The sequence below is a fragment of the Artemia franciscana genome, chromosome 16 (assembly GCF_032884065.1).
Source record: "Artemia franciscana chromosome 16, ASM3288406v1, whole genome shotgun sequence".
Taxonomy (NCBI): Eukaryota; Metazoa; Arthropoda; class Branchiopoda; order Anostraca; family Artemiidae; genus Artemia; species Artemia franciscana.
This window is the reverse complement of record NC_088878.1, coordinates 30784880-30806966: the sequence shown is the minus strand read 5'-3', so window position 1 is coordinate 30806966 and position 22087 is coordinate 30784880. Positions and strand designations below refer to the sequence as shown.

The following is a 22087-nucleotide window of genomic DNA, read 5'->3' as shown; positions in this document are numbered from 1 at the left end:
ACTTGTTTGTTTTAGTTTCCATTTATTGATTCAGAGCAATTTCTGTTTGTCTTAATTTTGACTGTTGTTTTAAATCCACTCATTTTAGAATCCTAGTGACAACAAGTTGGTTTAGCGCTGTATATACATATTACGGCCAGTATGCATATTGAATTGAATTGAATGTATTTATAACCCGTTATAATACATATGAAAAACGGAGTATAATGTGAAATATAGTGTGTGTGTGTGTGTGTGTGTGTGTGTGTGTGTGTGTGTGTGTGTGTGTGTGTGTGTGTGTGTGTGTGTGATCACACACACACACATATACACACAATGTCATCTTTAAATTTGTCTCTGAAAACTTCGCTGATTTTCTAGGTTTCAAAAAGACGTCAACGGTTTGGGATCTCGGCTTGGGATCACGATTTAATATCTATCTCTGATATGTTTGCTGATTTTCTAGGATTCAGAAAGATTTCCATGGTTAGGCTTGACGTCAATATTTTAGAAGGACTAAGGATCATAGTTGCAAAGATCAAAGACAGACATATTTGTAAGAAAATGAAAAGCCACGAGGCCCTTTCAACATTAGAATCCCTAAAAAAAAAAAAAAAAAAAAAAAAATCATCTTTTATGTCTATCTCTGAGAATTTCCCTGATCTTCTAGGTTTCAGATAGAAGTCCATGATTAGAATTGACTTCACTATTTTAGAAAAATTTAGGATCATCGTTTCAAGATTTTGGACAGAAAAATTCTAAAAGAATGAAAAACCTCAAGGCCCTTTCAACATTAAAATCCATAAAAGGAAAAAAACTTCATTTTTAATGTCTGTCTCTGAAAAATTAAACAGATTTCTTAGGTTTCAGAAAGATGTTGGGTCGTTGTTTCGAAGATTTCAGAAAGAGAACATTCTAAAAGAATCAATAGCAACGATCTTTCTTCGACTCTTAAGAACATTTTCTGCTTACTTTTCTAAGCAATTTTTCAATTAGAGAAAACTATTGGACTTGATTGCCAAGTCATATTGCTCAGATTTTCTTTCGTTCTGGAAAAGTCAAAGGCGAAGCACAATGTTGACTATAAAAAGTTTCCTGTTTTTCCATTTCTATTTGATCCTCATTGTATTTATTATGTAATATTGAGCTTTCTGACGGAAAAAATTCCATTTTTACTGTAGTTGTCATTTGAGAGAAAGATGGGTTTATTAATATAAATAACAAAACAAAACAAGCAAATGGCCCGAAGCAAAGCTTGTTTGGGCTTACAACCCCAATACACATACAAATAAAACAATACGAAAAAGAAGAAAAAATAAAAAGAAAAGAAAAGGAAAAGAAAAAAGAAAGAAAGAAGAAGAAAAAATCAATTACCCTGCATTTCAATCGAAACGGATTTACACTTCAAAAGAGACAAAACAAAAAGAAACCAAAACCACTTTACCAGTATCGCCAAAATCAAAACCAACATCTTGGCTCCACTTGAGGTCCACTCAACTATCAAAACCATAAATATTAAGGCAAAATAGCTTTAATTCCCGCCGAAATTCAAAAAAACTATCCATGTTTCTCAAAGTTGTAGGTAAACAATTCCATGCATGGGGTCCTAAATGCCGAATAGAAAATTGAGATCTACGGGTAATAGCAAGCGGACAACGAATTATATCGGACTGTCTCGTAGAATGTGTATGAATATCACTTCCTAATTCAAACATACTTTTAAAACATGTTGGTAAACAATTTTGAAAATATTTATATATAAACAGGCTTCGATAAAAAATAATAAGTCCTGCTAAAGGCAAGATTTTGCATTCTATATACCTCTTTTGTACCGAGTCTTTAAAACCTACACCACATAACACACGAAGCGCTTTATTCTGCAAAACTCGAACACGATGGAGATGAGAAGGAAATGTACTACCCCAAACATTGCAACAATATAGCAGATAAGGATGAATTAAGGAATAATATATTGTTCTTAAAATATCTCTTGGGAAAATATACTGCAACTTTCTTAAAATGCCAACATTCCTAGCGAGTTTAAGACTAATATACTCTATATGTTCTCTAAAGCTGAGACATTCATCAATTAAAACTCCTAGATATTTTGTACAATTTATTCTTAAAATACTCATATCAGCAATATTAAGTCTGTCTATCCAAGGGTAATAATTTGAGCTCCTACCATACAATAAAAAGCAAGATTTACTATAATTCAAATTTAACTAATTAAGCTTCATCCAATTTTGTACAAACTCCATACAAGAGCTAATACGACTCAACAGCTGAATTCCTGTTCGTGCAGCCACAGTTATATGAGTGTCATCCGCAAAGCTGGGAACAATTACTTTTTCCCCATCACATCCAATGTCAAGATCGTACGAAATCATATTAAAAGCTCTACATAAATCATTTATAAAAATTAGAAATAACAGGGGACCAAGAACAGATCCTTGAGGTACTCCAAATTTAACACTACTAACTGAAGAAACATTATCTCCTAGTTGTACATATTGAGTTCTTTCTTTTAAAAACGAGGACAGTAATTCAAGAAATGGTCCTCTAAAACCGTAATTTTCTAATTTGGCAATGAGTATAAAATGGTCAACGCAGTCAAAAGCTTTTACAATATCAAGAAAAACAGAAGCGACTTTCATACCATTATCCAACGCATCATTCACAAAAGTTGTCAAAAATAAAACAGCATGCTCAGTAGATAAACCCTTCCGAAAACCAAATTGATTTGGATTAAAAAATGATTTACTCTCCAAAAACATTGTTAAATGTGAGAGAAGCTACCATTTCTTCCTTCAACTTCTGTTGTTTTAGATTTATGTGTAAAGGAACAGGAAAAAATTTTTTTTTTTATTCTAGTCGTCATTTCAAACATTGTTAAATGTGACAGAAGCTACCATTTCCTCCTTCAACTTTTTTTTACATTTATTTGTAAAAAAAAGTGGAAAAATTTCTTTTTTACTGTAGTCGTCATTACAAACATTATGAAATGTAAAAGAAGCTATCATTTCCTTCTTCAAATTCTGATTTTTTACATTTATACGTAAAAGAAATTAAAAATTCTTTTTTTACACTAGTCGTCATTACAAATATTGTTAAATGTGAGAGAAGCTAACATTTCCTCCTTCAACTACTATTTTTTTACATCATTATTTAAAAAAAACGGAAAAATTTACTTTTTTACTCTAGTCGTCATTACAAACATTATTAAATGCAAAAGAAGGTACCATTTCCTCGTTCAACTTCTAGTTTTTTTTACATTTATATGTAAAATAAAAATTAAAAAATTCCTTTTTTACTCTAGTCGTCATTATAAACATTATTAAATGTGTAAGAAGCGATCATTCCCTCCTTCAACTTCTGTTTATTTACATTTATCTGTTAAAAAAAAACTAAAAAAATTCCTTTCTTACTGTAGTCGTCATTACAGACATTATTAAATGTGAAAGAAGCTACCATTTCCTCCTTCAACTTCTGTTTTATTTTACGTTTATATGTAAAAAAAAGTGGTAAAATATCATTTTTATTTTAGTCGTCATTACAAACATTAAACGTGAAAGAAGCTACCATTTCCTCATTCAACATCTGTTTTGTTTTACGTTTATATTTAAAAAAAACTGGAAAAAGTCCTTTTTTACTCTAGTCGTCATTACAAAGAAGCTACAATTTCCTCCTGCAACTTCTGTTTTCCTTTACATCTATATGTAAAAAAAATGGAAGAATTCCTTTTTTGCTCTAGTCGTCATTACAAATATTATTAAATGTGAAAGAATCTACCATTTCCTCCTTCAACTTCTGTTTTCTTTTACATTTATATGTAAAAAAACTGGAAAATTTCATTTTAATTTTAGTCGTCATTACAAACATTATTAAACGTGAAAGAAGCTACCATTTCCTCCTTCAACTTCTGTTTTGTTTTACATTTATATTTAAAAAAAACTGGAAAAATTCCTTTTTTACTCTAGTCGTCATTACAAATATTATTACATGTGAAAAAAGCTACCATTTCCTCCTTCAACTTCTGTTTTTGTTACAGATATATGTAAAAAAAAACTGGAAAATTCCTTTTTTACTCTAGTAGTCTTTATAAAAATTATTAGATATGAAAGAAGCTACCATTTCCTCCTTTAACTTCTGTTTTTTTTTGCATTTATATCTGATGTCCGTGCAATAATGTTTCGCTAAAAGAAAATGTACTCCTCCAAATGTTACTTGGGGATAGGAGAGTTGCTTGGAGATATGAATAGACCACAAAATGTATATCCGTTTGAGCTTGTTTTAAGTGAAATTCCTCGCATAGCTTTCCCCCACCAGGAAATTACAATAGAAACATAATTATTATCATTATTACATTATACATCATAGTAGAATATATACCAATAGATACATCAAAGGAATCAAATGCTGATGCTTATTCAAACTGGAAAGAAATTTGGTAAAGCTTGATGTTATCCATCAAAAGTTAGGAGCCTGACAAAATTTTTCTAATTTTGAAAAAGGGAGGAAACAACAAAAGACATCAAGTGATGTCAGATTCAGCATACCAGAAAACCTAACTCTAGAGGTTTCAAGCTTCTATATACAAAAATGTGAAATTTTGCATTCTTTTTTCCCAGAAGAGAGATCACGAATGATTGTTTATTTGCTGGTTTCTTTTTCTAGGGATGGTCAAGCCAAAACAATGATCGTAGAATATCGGGAGAGTACTCACTTGATCGGAAATCAGAAGTTGTAGTGGCCTTTTAAGTGATCAAATTATTGGAAGGCAGCTAGTCTCACTCCCACGCTCATTTTTCCCCAAAGTCACACGATAAAAGTTTTGAGATAGCTATTACTTCCAGCATAACTGCTAAACTATGTCTAAAACTATATCTATGTCTAGTTTAGCATAACTATATCTTTGAAGATGACCTAAATCCCCATTGTCCCCGGGGGGAAGTGCTGCAGGTTATGAACTAAGCCCATTGTTTAATTGAAGTATTGGTTATTGGGAAGTTTACAGACATTTTCAAAAGGGGTTTTCACAGGTGTGTGTGTGTGGGGGGGGTACGTTAGAGACCCTTTTCTTTTAGGAATTTTTATTGGGGAAAGAGATTTTCCCCGGAGGGGGATCTGGATATCCCAGCATTATTGAAAAAAAGATAAGAAATTATATATAAAACAAGTTTTTTAACCGAAAATAAGGAGCAGCATTAGAACATAAAACGACCAGAAATTATTACATATAGCCTATGGGGATATTCCCCTCGTTAATACCGCTCTCCTTAGGCTAGCGTTTTTTTAGTACTTTGAAAAGAGATATTTATTCTAATCAAACGGTCTTTGTGATTTAGGAGTCATTCTTAAAGAATTAGGACAAAATTCAACCTTTAGCATAAAGAGCGAGGTATTAATGAGGGAAACCCCCTCGTATACATAATATTTCTGTTGTTTTCAAGTTTTGATGTTGCTCTTTATTTTTAGATTTAAAAAAACTTGTTTTTTTCATATAATTTTCAAAAGAGATTCCATCCCAATTTCCGTCTCTTCGCATCACCATTTCTCAGAAAGACAACATTCATGATTTTCAGATATCTTCTTTTCGATTTTCGTATACGTGGAACATTTAACAAAATATCTAAAACCCTAAAAATGAGTATTTCCGAAATTTAAAACCAAAATATTAAAAGTATATAACTTCTTACCTTGGCAACTTTAAGTGTCACTGCTTCTGGGTCTTCTACAAGAGCCCAGGGACTATAGGCAGACCCTGACATTAACACTGCACGATGAAACAATCCTGAAAAAAAATTCTTGTAGATATACATGGGTGTTCTTATGATTTCCAAACTCCTATATAAAAAAAAGTGGAATTTCAATATTTTTGCCGAAACAATGATCGCGGACGTGTTTTTTTTTCCTAGTGGTGATTGTGTCGAAATAATGGTTCTAGAATACCGGGAGATGGTGGATTCAAAGAGACATTAAAAGTTCTAGTACCCTTCTAAAATGACCAAAACGATTGGAGGGCAACTGTCCCTGCTCCCACACTCCTTTTCCCGAAAACTATCTGATCAAAATTTTTAGATAGGCAATAGTTCAGTATAGTTGAAATTTCCGATAAATTTGTCTTTAGGGGTAAAACGACCCCCTGAAGTCCTTGGGAGAGGCCTGTAAGCTATTAAATTTATTTTGTGTTATTGTATGTATTGCATTTGTTATAGGGAAGTATAAAGATATTTTTCAAGGGAGTGGGATTGTGTGCCTGTGATGGATTTTAAGTTGAACCTTCTTAGGGGAGGAAGTTTCTAGGGGGGGGGTAGATTTTTTAGGGGAAATCTTACATTGCGGGAATTCGACAGGGTTCCTATACAGATTTTTTTTTCTTACATTTTCTTTGCCAACTCAATTTTGCATGTGGAGATGTTCCGGGGGAATTATCTAGGAGCTGTTTTCCACTTGTTTTGATTTCACGTAAAAAATTCTATTGAAGTGGACATTTCCAGAGGGACTGAGAATTGACTAGGAATTAAAGTCTTTTTCAAATGAAATTATGCTGAGAAGAATTTTTCAGGTTGAATTGACCCCAAGAAATTTTACGGAGGGGATTTCAGCGAGAATGTAAAAGTATGGAGGGAGTTTGACATGGGGGGGGGGGGCTGCACTTTAAGTTGAGTTAAGTTTCTGTGGAAGAGTTGAAGAGGAGTTGCAGTTTAAGTTGGGTTAAATTTCTAATAAGGAGTTTCTCATGAGAGGGGAGGAGTAAGCCTCAAGGAGGATGAGCCAAATTTAGCGGTATTATTTAAAAACCATCAGAAATTAAATTAAAAAAACAAGTAATATTTACTGAAATTAAGGAGCAGCATTAACATTCAAAACAAACAGAACTTATTGCACATACTCAATGCGTTACTCTTTACGCAAAATTCTGATTATTTGTTGAATTTTTTTAAGAACGGCTACTGAAAAACATAGGCCATTTAATTAGAATAGGAGGCTTTTCTAAAAGCGCTAAGAGCTTTAGCGTAAAGAGCAATGTATTTAGAAGGGGACAAACAGAAAGCAGGACTATTGGCAAATTCCCCCAATTCAAACTTTCCTTGCAAAATTTTAACTCCTGGGAACTTCATTCCCCACAGAAAATGATCCCTGTAGAAAAAACCCCAGCAGAATATCCTCCCGCCTCCAAGGAAAATGTCTGTATACTTAACTATAAGAAATACTATACGTAAGTAATGAGCAGTGGGCAAATTCCCTGACTTAAAAACCTTTCCCCAGGGGTTGAGGGGAAGGTAGGTTATCCTCAAGGACATAGCTACTGGGATTTTCAACTATGCTGAACAAAATGTCTATCCTAATTTTGATCGGATGACTTTTAGAAAAAAAAAAGTTGGTGGGAGGAAGGCCAGTTACCCTCCAATCTGTTTGGTTACTGAAAAAGGCATTATAATTTATAACTTTCGTTCAAATGAGAACTTTCTCGATATTCTAAGACTATTGGTTCGATGGATTCACCCTTGGAAAGAAAAAAAAAAGTAATCACGCATCCGAGGTTTTTTTCTGGCAAACAATACCAAGTTCCAATTTTTCAGACGGGAGCTCGAAACTTCTACAATACGGTTCTTGGATACTTTTAGCTTTTAGCTTTAATGCATAGCTTTAAGATTTATAGCTTTAATGGATAAAACTAAACCAAATGAATCTGATACACTTGGAATCATCATAATAAGCCAATTCCTTCGATATATCGATTCATATCAAAATTCTGTTTTTTAGAGTTTCGGTTACTATTGAGCTGCATTGCTCCTTACTTACACTTTGGCACCACGAACTGTTTGATACATAACTACATGACCAACTCTAGTCGAAAATTAAAGAATTCGCAGTACTAAACAAAAAAAAAAGGATTTATAAATTTAATATATACTGTATTATAATACATTATAATTTATATATATATACTAGCTGTAGGGGTGGCGCTTCGCGCCACCCCAACACCTAGTTGGTGGGGGCGCTTCGCGCCCCCCCAAGCCCCCCCGCGCGCGTAAGTCGTTACGCGCCATATTAGTTACGCGCCATTGTAGTTGTGTCCCTATGTCCCACCTGTGAAAATAGATATATATATATATATATATATATATATATATATATATATATATATATATATATATATATATATATATATATATATATATATATATATATATATATATATATATATATATATATATATATATATATATATATATATATATATATATATATATATATATATATATATATATATATATATATATATATATATATATATATATATATATATGTTTTTAACTACGTAAAACTTGCGAATATACAACATTCTTTGCTGTCCCATTGTCTGTGCATATAAATAGATTGTCAGGTTTACCGACTCTTGAACATGCAACATATAATGGTCCATGGGAAAACAATCCGTATTCAGATCTATACCTCATGATTCTAATGATTGCCCTTGAGCTTTGTTGATGGTGATTGCTAATCGACCATTCCCTGAGTCGCCATCGTCATTTATATATCCCCCTGTGCACCCCGGCGTCCCCTTTGTAGTTATGTCCCTGTGTCCCGGTCGTCATTTATATTCCCTGTGTCCCGGTCGTCATTTGTATCCCGGTGTCCCGGTCTGTATATACATTCGTTTTTTAGTTTTGTTTTTCTCCTTTATTTTTTTCCTTTTTTCTTTTTTTTCTGTTTTAGTTTATTTAGATTTTTAGATTTTTTAGTTTTTTTATTAGTTTTTAGTTTTTTTGTAGTTTTTACCATTTTTTTAGTTTTTTTAGTTTTTTTTTACTTATGTCCTGGTCGTCATTTATACTCCCTGTGTCCCGGTCGTCATTTCAGTTTTTTTTTAGTTATTAGATTTTTACCTTTTTCTAGTTTTTTTTAGTTTTTTAGCTTTTTTAGTTTTTTTTTCTTTTTAGTTTTTTTTTGTAGTTTTTACCTTTTTTAGTTTTTTTCTTCTTTTGTATTAGTGTGAAATAATTCAGACGTCATATGCGAACAAACATGACGTCACCTGATCCACAGATCCACACACAGACAACTTATTTTTATATATATATATATATATATATATATATATATATATATATATATATATATATATATATATATATATATATATATGACAGTATTATATATATAACAATTAAATGCGATTAAATTAATTATAAATTTAAGCTCGGACTCTTTATTGGAATAAGCCTTAGACATGATATTTCACTTGGAAAAACATTGTTTCTTTGTTTTTATTGTTAATCAGAGAACATTGCGAGCAGGGGCCAATGACAAATTTAAAAAAAATGTTCTGGAGGATATAAAGAACAATTAACAGAAATGATCAATTGCTCCATAGGCTAAAAAAAAACACAGCGTATGTTCAGTAAAAGGTTAAAATTTTCTATAATATAATAACAAACCAACTTTCGAGAATAATTCTCTCCTTCCCTCCAAAAAAGTAACGACTCTTATCCATTTTTTGCCGTTATCTTCTTAATCTGACAAAATTATGCTTTAAATTTTAACGATTGTCACAAACATTTCCTTTTTCTAAGATTTAAATCTAATTTTGTCTTTATCTAAAGACACAAATTTAAACGATTTTTTGCTACTAAGGAGCTTGCCAAGAATAATAAATTACAGGATACTCCAACTTGTGATCTTATGGAGAAACTGAAACAAAATAAAAATGAATAGAACGAGTGAACTGAATGAATTTAATGAAACGAGAATGAAATAAATGAATAGAAAGAGAAACTGCGATTTTACTGGGAAACAGATATAGAATAAGAGCGAAAAGAATGAGTGAAATGAACGAATTGAAAGAAATGAGAATTAAATAAATGGATGAAATGAAAATCTGAGATCTGACAGAAAAAAAGAGATAAAATAAAAATGAATAGAATCAGTGAAGTGAATGAATCAAAGGAAATGGCATAAAATAAATGAATGAAAGGAAAAACTTAGGTCTTACTGAGAAAATTAAATAGAGTAGGAATGAATAGAATGAGTGAAATAGCTGAATTGAAAGAAATAAGAATGGAATAAATAAATGGAATGAGAAGCTGAAATCCTAATGAGAAACTGAGACACAATAAAAAAATAGAATGAGTTAAATCAATGAATTGAAAGAAATGAAAAGACAACAAACTAGACTGCGACCAGTAGAGTGAAAACAGGAATATTTAGCCATTATGTAAACTAGACGTCCTCAGAACCAAAGATAAAAAAAAACATAAACTAAACAAAAATAAAACAAACTAAAAACAAACAGAACCATCGCCAATAGTAACAAAATAAAACTGTCGCAACCGATGCACGTAGGGAACAGAAGCTATTAGAGATACCTGGATGAGAACACCAAAGTAACTAATAAAAATTGACATGAATTTAATTATTATGTTGCAAAATAATCCTTTAATTGGCTATTTTTGAAGCAATTCTTGTTGATCTGGTTGATAATCTCGTCCCCTGGTGATGATTTAACTTAACTCCCTTATTGACCGTTGGTTCATTTTTTAAAAGGCTATAATAAACTGGGTCAGTATTTAAATTTCTCATGTCTCTTTTTATTGAAAGATTAGCAAACATATGTTTTTTAATTTAATGTTAATATTAGCTCTTAAAGATTTTGTTAAACGTTTAACGTTTAATATTTTAAGGTTTTTGTTAATGAAACGTTCTATTAACGCCTTTAAGCAAATAAGACATTAACTTTAATGGCTTTTGAGGGAAATGCTTGTGACAAAATGATTGTTAATTGTTCTTACAGAAAAGGTATTTTTTTAAGGCATGCCAAAGTACTTTGTTCCTGCTCTTTAATTTTGAATTTTCCTTTAAATAAGCTCTTAATATATAAGGTTTAAAATATATAAAGTTTATAAATACATATATAAGGTATATATATATATATATATATATATATATATATATATATATATATATATATATATATATATATATATATATATATAAGAATAATACAGCTCTTGATTATAATTTTAAAGTAATATGTGATACAATTTGCATTCTAACTAAACCGAAATTTATTTCAAAAAAGAAAACGTTCGATAAGATTAGTAATAAGGATAACAGATTATATTTACCTATTAATTTTACTTGTAAGCAGATTGAAGATATTAATTTACCAGAAATTTTAAATCAGCGGCATGTGAAACAGGCCCTTCCTAGTAATTTGAATTATAATGATAGTCCAGTTTTAACTTATAAGTTTTCAAAAACTATTGGGCAAATTATTTTTAATTATAATTTAATACTAAAAAGACTAGATAGTGATATAAATTGGAAACCGGTTTGTAATTGTAAGCAACTTGGCCCATTTGTAAATCCTACTTACAAACATGTTATAACAGGGGACTTGTCAATAATAAAGCAATATGATCTTCAAATTATAATGAATAAAGGGGCTAATTTCCGTCTTTCTTATCATCTGAAACCATCGAGTGTTCTTGATGGCTTGGAAAATTATTTTGATTTATTTATTGATAAGTGGTGTAAGAAAGAGAATAAAAATAAAGAGAGTTTTCAAAGTTGGAAGGATTTAATTATTAGTAGAATAAGAAATAAAATATATTCTAACTTAAAAAATAGTAACACTAAATCATTATTTTATAATGCGAAGATTAAACAAGCAATTGCTAATCTAAAGAATGAATTTGTAATTGCGCCAGTGGATAAAGCTAATAATAATTTTGCCATAATTTGTCAGAAGCTGTATTGTGATATCTTAAAAAGGGAGTTATGCACAACTAATGTTTACGAAAAGGTAAATATAGAGGATGAGAATTTAAATGAAAAGACTGAAGAAATACTTTTTAAAAATTTTAATATTAAAATAAATGACAATGATAAAAAGTTCCCTTTCCTATATTGGACTGTAAAATTTCATAAGAATCCTCCTAAACCACAGTTTATTGCTGGAGCAGCTAAATGTCCAACCCACATTGCTGCTACTGATCTTTCTTTAATTTTAAAGGAAATTTTTAATAAACTTAAAACCTATTGTTCTGGTATTAAAAAATTTTCGAATTTTAATCCATATTGGAGTGTTAATAATTCACTGCAGGTGATAGATTCTTTAACAATGGTTTCAGCTAAAAGAATTGAGTCTTTCGATTTTGAGACAATGTATACTAATTTATCACTTAATGTAGTGTTTGATAATTGAAAAACTGTTATCAAGAAATCTTTCCTCTTATCTAGTAAAAGGTTCTTAAAAATAGACATTTATAATAAAAAAGCTATATGGACAAATTGCTTTAATACTACAGTTAACTTGAGATGTTAGAGCTTGGATATGATTCTTGAGTTATTGGAATTTGTTTTATACAATACTTATATAAGATTTGGGGGTGATTTGTACAAGCAAATTGTGGGAATTCCCATGGGGGGGGGGGGGGGAATGCCAACCCATTTATAGCTGACTTGTTTTTAAGTCAACTAGAATATAAATATATGATGGATAAGAATAATCCAATTAATTTAAAACATGCTTTGTCAAATAATAAAAGATATTTAGATGATATTTTGGTCTTAAATTGTAAATATTTCATTGATATTTCTAAAAATATATATCCATCAGAGCTTATTCTTGAGCCCAGTCATGGCGCTGGTCATGAAGATCATTTCTTAGATTTAAATATTAATATTTGTGATAATAATAAATTAAGTTTTAAAATGTATAATAAAACGGATGATTTTGATTTTGAAGTGATTTGTTTCCCATTCCCTGAAAGTAATATGCACTCAAATATCACATATTCAGCGTTTTTCTCACAGTTACTTCGTTATGCAAGGATTTGTAGTAATTATATTGATTTTAAAAATAGATGTAAAATCTTAAGCCAAAAATTGATATCAATAGGTTTTTCTGCAAATAAATTAACTTGGCAATTTAAAAAAATTTTGTTTTCATTATAACGAACTTTTAAATAAATATCAAAAGAATTATCTAGAAATACTTAAAGAAATTTTCAACTAATTTTAGAGGTTCGAGAAATGTTGTCGCAGCGCCATTTATTTTGAATTGTGTTTCTAATTGAGCGGATTTTCTTAAAAATTAGCCACATGGTGAAGATGAATTCTATAATTGTTTAGTTTATTCAGGTTTTTTGCAATGTGTTAATATTTGTGATTTGGTAAAATTTATAATATTTAGTTTACCTATTGTTGCTAAAGGGAGGGATATATTAACAGGATAAGCTTGTTTTGGTTTTACTTGGTTGTTTTACATTTGCTGTTTTTTTTTTCTTTCAGAGGCATATATTTTGGGGGTGATACCTGACGCGGGGATGCCATGGATATTCTGTGGTAGCCACAACACTGTGCTGGGTAGAGAATTTGGAGTGGCGAAACCCTATATAGGCCAGTGTATTCTCCTGATGAGCCCTTATGTTGGGTGTTGCCTCTGAATTATTTGTCTATATTATTTTTTCTATTGTTTGGTAAATGACGACTTATACTTATTGACGACATGACTGCCTGTCCATGGATTATTCTTTATGGTTGATTGTGTGTGGCTATGGTGTTTGACCTATGTGATTGTATGGATGAGTAGGATTAAGGCATCATTCAAGTGCTGGTCTATATTAATCACTAATTTAGGGAAACAGTCTTCCTTTTCTCCTTCTGTCTCTCTCTTTTTTTTGTGTTTGTGCTGTTGCATCGGTGATTTCTCTTTTCATGATATATATATAAGGTTACAAAATATATAAGGGTTCTTCTATATCAATGAGTAAGATTTTCAAAAACATAAAAAAGTTCACTTATACGTCTTAACATCCATAACCACTATATAAATCTGAAACTTTTTTCCCTGAAAACGATCTACCCTCCTGACCTGAGGCATTCAGTTCTTTTTTTATTTACTATTTGATAAATAGAAATTATAATTTAATGCAAATTATTATGGGGAACAATATTAATGTTGTTTTTAATTATACCCTCTGTTGTATTATCCAATAAATCATAAATAAACAAAGAAACCAAGGACAATTCTCTCTGACATTGATTTGTCCAGGTTACCTTAATTTTTATTCACTTACGCAAAAAAATGTATTAAAATTCAATTTATGACTTTACGACATTGAACTTTACAGTCCCTACCGGTGATGGACCTTCAGCCAGGAAGTGCAGTGAGGGAGTGGGCCGGAGGCCAGCCATCCTGTGCTTTCGCAACCTCTTTCTGTTTACCTCACCCAGGTTTCTACAGATACCCATTTAGAGCTGGGTTCACTCTGAATTAGCTTATGAAGTAATACCTCTGAGATCCAAAAAAAAAGCAATTTCTACTTTATGTATGTATTTTTGGGGGGAGGGGGCTTACCACAAATTACCACTAAGTTGCTTTTATATTTTTCTATTGGTAAGCTACATAGATTTCTTGCTAAATATGCTCCAGGATTTATTTGAAAAGAACATCAGTCTAGGACTATTTCACTTCATAAAGCCTTTGAATGGAAGAGGAATTCCCCTTCATTCTCACATATAGCATAAAATTTAACGCCCTTAAAGGGCGTCGCATTTTATCCCATCAACTATTTTAGATAAATGAGGGGAAATGCATTAAAAGGGGATTTCCAAAATAACTCTTAGAGGGGTTAGGTGTTCTGTATGATTGAAACTGACTTACTGCTAAGCAGTCGAAATAGAAACTTTGCATATTTGCCTACATTATGTTAAGTCACAAAACAGCTAGTTCAAATTTTTTAAATGGAATTCAAAAGTTGTACTGCAAGGTAAATTAAATCATTGTTTTGGTAGTTATGTTCACTTGTGACATAATATCTGAACACAGCTTGTCAGTTTTTTTTTTTTGCCTAGCTCTTAGAAATCGTCTTCACTCTGTCGAAGCTGGTAAAAAAAGAGGGCTTGTTTTTTGCTCAGGAGCTTGTAAAATTAATTTTAATGTAACCTTTTGCATTGAGTTCTATGTTACAATTAGAATTTTTCCTGTCCAAATTGGTGGAACTCATCTTTGAGTTTTTGATCCACGAAATTAAGATTTTCATGCCTATCTTTCATAAGTCGTATTCACTATGTTTAGGCTTTTTTTGCTCAGGAGTGTATAAAATTAATTCTAATGTAACCTTTTGCGTTGAGTTCTATGTTACAATGGAAATTTTCTGTCCAAATTGGTGGAACTTATCTTTAGTAATCAGGATATGGAACTCTCTGTGTGTGGAATTTGTTATTTCGTAGAATCTATTTCCTCTACATAATATTGCAGATAGATTGCTGGTCCACCTGTCAAAGGCCCAGTTCCACTGGGTGGTAATGACCCTTTTGCTTCCTAACAGGGACAAAAATCCTGTTTTCTCTAAGAAAAAAAAGCCTACAATGAAAAGAAATCCCGAAGAAAAAATCTCTTAAGAAATTGTATAACACCGTTATGTGTACCGTCATTACATAACACCCAAGTGTGCACTGTCATTGCTCAACACCCACACGCAAGATTGCGTCGCATCCCACGTTTGTCCTGTCATTTCAAAAACCCACGTGTAAGATTGTGTCACATCCCAGTGGCGCACCTTCATTATGTAGCACCCACGTATGCACTACCATTGCTTGACATTTCGATTATGCGTGGCCATTACGTAACACCCGCGTGTGCACTGCCATTACGTAACACCCACCTCTGCGCCGTGCTCAGTTACAAGCCTTGGTTCCCCACTGACCCCTGAAGCCCAGCATGTCACACGAGATTGCGTCACTCCAAATAAATCCATCAAGTCATGCAAGATTAGGTCACCCCCAACTCCCATTACGTAACATGCACCTGCATCTCTTAGAAAAAAATCCCTATGATAAAACATGCACCTGTATCTACTAGAAAAATATTCCCTTCAATGCAAGAAGCAAAAGTAAACAAAATCCATTTGCACCTCAATGCGCCTTTTTGTGTAGTTATCCAGAGGTGGAGGTCGTTTAAAACCATTGAGGTGTCACTACTTGTATCTATTCATATCCGAATTCTGTTTATTAGTGTTTCAGCCTCTAATGAGCTGATTCACTCCTTACTTACATTTTTTTTTTTTTTTTTTTTTTTTTTTTTTTTTTTTTTTTTTTTTTTTTTTTTTTTTTTTTTTTTTTTTTTTTTACAACGAACTGTTTGAAACTAGGGGTATCCGTTGTTTGCCGGTGAACAGTTAAACTTAGATTGATTGATGCTAACTTTCAAAGAGTATATTGCAGGATTCGTTTAGCTTGATGGAAAATAGGGACGCCCGTTTTTCAAGCAAAGGGATTGATATCACTCACTTCTTTCGAAACTACCGAGAAATTTAATCCCTTTTGTTAGATTGACTGAGTGATGAGTTTTTCTCTCAGGATATTTGTCATTAAAACTGAAAAGAACAAAATTCGAGTTGTGGTTCCAAGCAGGTTCTATTGAATTAGGTTCCATATTCCATATTCCAAGTAGGTTCCATATTCTAAGTGAAGGTGCATTATTCTAACAGAGCTTATCTTCATATGCTCAATGCGGTGTCTTTTCTTGTAGCTAATTCGATTGTTTTGTGTTCGCCTAATTGGCTTGGCTAACGCTGACGCTAGTCAAGATAGTTCATGGGATGGGTGGTGGTGAACTTACCTGTAACTACTGGCCATGGAACTATATCAATTCCATCCCTTAGAGGCTGTAAATTTAAATTCTGTAAGTCATAGAGAAGATTTAGAACAATGCATTGTAGGCCTATTTTAAACTGCCGTTTTTCGGACGGTAGAATGTATTTGGATTTAGAGTTGAAACAAAGCCTCATTATCTGCCGTAATTTTTAGTAACGCAACCTCCGTGAACAATAAAAAATTAATTTTTCCATCTGGAAATCTAGAGAATGAAATTCTTTGATTTTGGAAGATTTTTGGTCATTGAGGGAAAGGGAATACTATGGTGAGGAAAATTATACGTGTTCTGCTACAACTAATTCAAAAGTTTCTGATTTTTGATTATGTCTTAGGAAGCAGCCTCTGGCATTTTTGTGTTTCGGTAGTCTATTTTCTACATTCTGTTCCGTTTTTTGTACATTGAATAGAAACCAAAGGAGTAGATTCCAATAAACATACCGAAGGTAGTATACATAATTCTATACTCTTGTGGTAAATTTTGAGTAGGAAGAACACAGTTGAACTTAGAAAATTGGCTACTCCAGAGAAAACCAAATCTAAAGCCCAAAGAAGATTACAGTAAAAGAATTGAATAGAAAAAGGCAATAAAATCATGCAAAGTAGACTTTTGAATAGAAGAATAAAATTATTTAATAGAACAAGGTGATTTAATCCTGAGAAACAGAATATTTTCGTACCGGCAAGGCGTCGTTTTTTCCTAATTAGAATTTGTTTCACTTATTTCATGGTTTTAATGGTTTAGAGGAGGGAGGGGGGAAGGACTAAATCATCTCTTGCCTGTCCCTGATGTCCCTTTTGTTTTTATTTGTACAGATGCAGTTAAATACCTAGAATCAAGTTTTTTCTCAAACATATTAAAGAACTATGTATAACTTACAAATGATTTAACAGAGAAAATATATGCTAGAATTTATTTTTTTGTAAGCATACCCCTGAGATGTTATGGGAAAAAAATATTAATTTTATTCGAATAAAAAGTTTTATGAGTGATCTTTTTTACTGATTTATCTAATAGCAATTATTGACAAACGACTTAACATAAACGCACCTCCTCCAAATGCTACATCATGATAAGGAGGAGGGATGACCAACCAAACAAAAAAAAACACACAAAAAAGACAAAAAATTATCCTAAACTTCAGAAGGGATATTAAAACAAAACACAACTACAACATCATATACCCTGCTACAACTCGCTTAACACTCCACGCTCAACTCCTTCCTTAACACACCCCAATTAAACAAAACACGACCTTTAATAATTTAATACCAATTTAATCTATAAACTATGTATCATATTACATTAAGTATTAAAATCATATTTAGAAAGCAATGATTATAAAATATTAATGATAAGCATTGAGTCTACTAAAAATAAAAAATAATAAATAAAAAGGTACATAAATTCAGTTTTGATTGTTCATTTTTAATTCTGTCTAAAATTTTCTCTTTGGAATGAAGCCTCATTATCCAATTTCCTTTAAAGCAACCGCTTAAAAAGAATATTCTACTTATTTATTTATTATGGTAAAATGTAGTATGTGTTAACTTGCTATGTAGCCTTTATTCAGTCATCTCAACTTTAGTTGATTTGTCTACGTTTCAATTACTTTGAAGGGTTTTCAAATGTAATTTTTATATGCTAATTGAATTATTAAACTTATTTTTTTGGCAACTCATTTCTTTATATTCAAATACTTAGTAAAAACTTTATTCTCCTGAGCAGTTTTTCCAAAAACAACCAATCCCTCTAAATTTATTGCATTAGAGATTATTTGTTTATATGGTGGCATTCAGCATAAGAAAATACAGCGAAAAATATTCTCTAGCAAGAATTTTTCTAGCAGTGAACATATTTTGAAAAAATACAGGAAATCTTAATTTCTTGAATCAAAAACTCAAAAAGTAATTCCACCAATTTAAACGGAGAAATTTCCAATTTTAATATAGAACTCAAAGCAAAAGGTTACAATAGAATTAATTTTATAAGCTCCTGAGCAAAAAAAGCCTAAATATAATAAAATACGGCTTCTGAAAGCTAGGCATGAAAATCTTGACTTCGTGGATCAAAAACTCAAAAAATAATTCCACCAATTTGGACGGAGGAATTTCCAATTGTAATATAGAACTCAAAGTAAAAAGTTACATTAGAATTAGTTTTATAAGCTCCTCAGAAAAAACTAACCACTCTTTTTTCACTAGTCTCAACATATTGAAGACGACTTCTGAAAGCTAGGCAAAAAACCTGACAAGCCGTGTTTAGATGTTTCGTCGCAAGTGAACATAACTACCAAAAAAAATCATTTATTTTACCTTGCAGTACAACTTTTGAGCTCCATTTTAAAACAATTTAAACTAGCTGTTTTGTGACTTTACATAATTTAGTCATATTTGGAAATTTTCTATTTCGACCGCTTAGCAATAAGTCAGTTTCAATCATACAGGACACCTAACCCCTCTAGGAATTATTTTGGAAATCCCCTTTTAATGCATTTCCCCTCGTTTATCTAAAATAGTTAAAATAGAAAAATAGAATAGTAAAATAGAAGGGGAATGCCTCTTCCATTCAAAGGCTTTATGAAGTGAAATAGTCCTAGACTGATGTTCTTTTCAAATAAATCCTGGAGCATATTTAGCAAGAACTCTATATAGCTTATCAATAGAAAAATATAAAAGCATCTTCATGGTAATTAATGCTAAGCCCCCTCCCCCCAAACAAAAAACGTACATAAAGAAGAATTTTTTTTTATTTCAGAGATATGACTCCATAAGCTAATTCAGAGTCAAACCTGCTCTAAATGGGTACTTGTAGAAATCTGGGTGAGGTAAACAGAAAGAGGTTGCGAAAGCACAAAATGGATGGCATCCGGCCCACTCCCTCACTGCACTTCTTGGCTGAAGGTCTGTTACCGATAGGGATTGTAAAGTTCAATGTCGTAAAGTCATACTTTGAATTTTAATACGTTTTTTTGTGTAAGTGAAAAAATATGAAGTTAATCAGGGAAAATCAAGGTCACAGAGAATCGTCCTTGCTTTATTTATTTTTTTATTTATGCTTTATTGGATAATACAACAGAGGGTATAATTAAAAACAACATTAATATTGTTCCCCATGATAAGGTGAATTAAATGATAATTTCTATTTATCAATTGGTAAATAAGGAATACCCCTGAATGCCTCAGGTTAGGAGGGTAGCTCGTTTTCAGGGAATAAAAGTTCCAGATGTATATATTGGTTATGGAAGTTAAGACCTATAAATAAACTAAGTTTTTAAGACATTTTTATGTCATTGAAAATCCTACTCATTCATATTGAAGAAACCTTATATATTTTTGTCGTTAATGGGAAAAAGAAAACTTCCCACGCTGTTTTAGGTAAGAAATAAATTAAGAGCATAAGTAAAGGTAAATTGGAAATTCAAGGGCAGGAACAAAATATTTTGGCATGCCTTAAGAAATACCTTGTTCGATAAGAACAATTAACAATCATTTTATCACAAGCATTTCCCTCAAAATCCATTAAAGTTAATGGCTTAATGCTTAAAGGCGTTAATAAAACGTTTCATTAACTAAAACGTTAAAATATTGAGCGTTAAACGTTTAACAAAACCTTTAAACGTTAAACTTTAACGTTAAATTAAAAAAAAACTATATTTGCTAATCTTTCAACACAAAGAGAGACGAGAAATTTAAATATTTACCCAGTTTATAATAGCCTTTTGAAAAATGAACCAGTAGTCAATAAGGGAGCTAAATTAAATAATTACCAGGGGACAAGATTACCTACCCAACTAACAAGAATCGCTTCAAGAATAGCTAAAAAGGTGATTATTTTGCAACAGAACAATTAAATTCATTTCAATTTTTACATGTTTTTACTTAGTTGCTTTGGTGTTCTAATCTAGGTAACTCTAATGCCTTCTGTTCCCTAAGTGGATCGGTTGTGAGAATTGTATTTTTTTAATATTGATGATGCTTCTATTTGTTTTTAGTTTATTTCATTTGTTTTTATTTTTTGTTTTTGTTTATCTTTGTTTCTTCTGTTCTGAGGACGCCTTGTTTACATACAGGAGAAATGTTCGTGTTTTCACCCTACTGGTTCTCGTTTGGTGTCTTTTCGTTGAGTTTTATCTCTCTTGGCTGTTGTTTGTCATGGCTGGTTATTTCGGCTTAAGAACTTTCATCAAAGTGGCAACAATTAGCCACTTCCGTCAATTATTATTTTTATTTGGTTAATAAACATGCAAATTTGTTAAATGAACAAATTTTCTTAAGAAATTGCAAGAAGGAATCAGTGATTCCAAGATCTTTTAGAATAAATACCCATTTCGGCATTGAAAATGAATCAAAATTAAGAAACAAATTAAGCCTCATGGCTTTAAATCACCTGACTTCTGATCAAAAACAAAGACGTTTTAAGTTGTTCAAAGACTCAAAGTTTTTTGAAAATATCTGAAGGAAGGACCTACCATCTGAATTTTTTCTGAAAATTGAAGAAATGACCGTTAGATCTTTTCACAACGACTTCCATTTGTCAAAGGTTCGTTTAGCCAACAAGTTTAAGCCATAAGCCGTTTAGCCATTAAGAATTTGTCATATAAACCTCTTAGTAGTCAACAGGAGACAGTTTTGTCGAAGGGTTCTAAATTCTGTTTTCCAACCTCGATTGCTTATTCGAAAATAATTTAAAAGGTGGAATTAAGAATTAAGGCATCTATTGATAAAGTCAAGGTTCCTTAGGAACTTAGAGCCGAGATTGTAAGGAAACTAAACACTTTTAAGATGAGCAAAATTGAAAAAAAAACATCACAAAAATGACACTAAAATACTGTCTGATTTGAAAAAAAGATAAGGTTCTTACTATCACTAGAGCAGACAAAGGCTTGACTTTGACTTTGAATTGACTTTGTTAAACAAGAAACGAAATACATAAATCTTATACAAAGGAGACAGGGAGGCAACACTATTGTAATTATAGACACTATTGATTATGACCGTCATATGAGCGCTATCATTTCTCACACTATTACTTACAAAAAACTGGATTTTGATCATATGTATAAATGTGTAAAGTCGACAAGAAAGGAATCGGAATCACTGAAAAACAATTTACACATTACTCCACAATTTTATAATAAATTTTATCCAAGAGGTCCCCACCCAAGATCTAAGGTCTACTCAAAATTCACAAGACTGGAGCCCCCTTCCATCCCCTTGTATTAACTTTCTCGTCACCTGTTTCAATATTAGGAAAGTGGTTGTAGTTGGCAATGCGTCTTCTCTTAGGAACACAAAAATTGTTTTTGAAAAATCCATCTGATCTTACTAATAAGTTGAGAAATTTTATATTGGAGGAAAATTCAATTCGTTGCAGTTCCGATGTTGTTTCCGTGCATTCGAATTGTAATGTGAAAAAGTACGGGGATATATTAAG

General features: G+C 31.6%; 1 protein-coding gene across 1 annotated transcript in view; it reads right to left on the bottom strand.

Moving 5' to 3' along the window:
* LOC136036827 (neuroligin-4, Y-linked-like) overlaps positions 1-22087 on the bottom strand; it is a 277273-nt gene that overhangs the window by 112254 nt on the left and 142932 nt on the right. The window contains exon 7 of the mRNA XM_065719159.1: positions 5679-5773. Within this exon, the coding sequence (XP_065575231.1) occupies positions 5679-5773 (95 nt within the window). The remainder of the gene's footprint in view (positions 1-5678; positions 5774-22087) is intronic.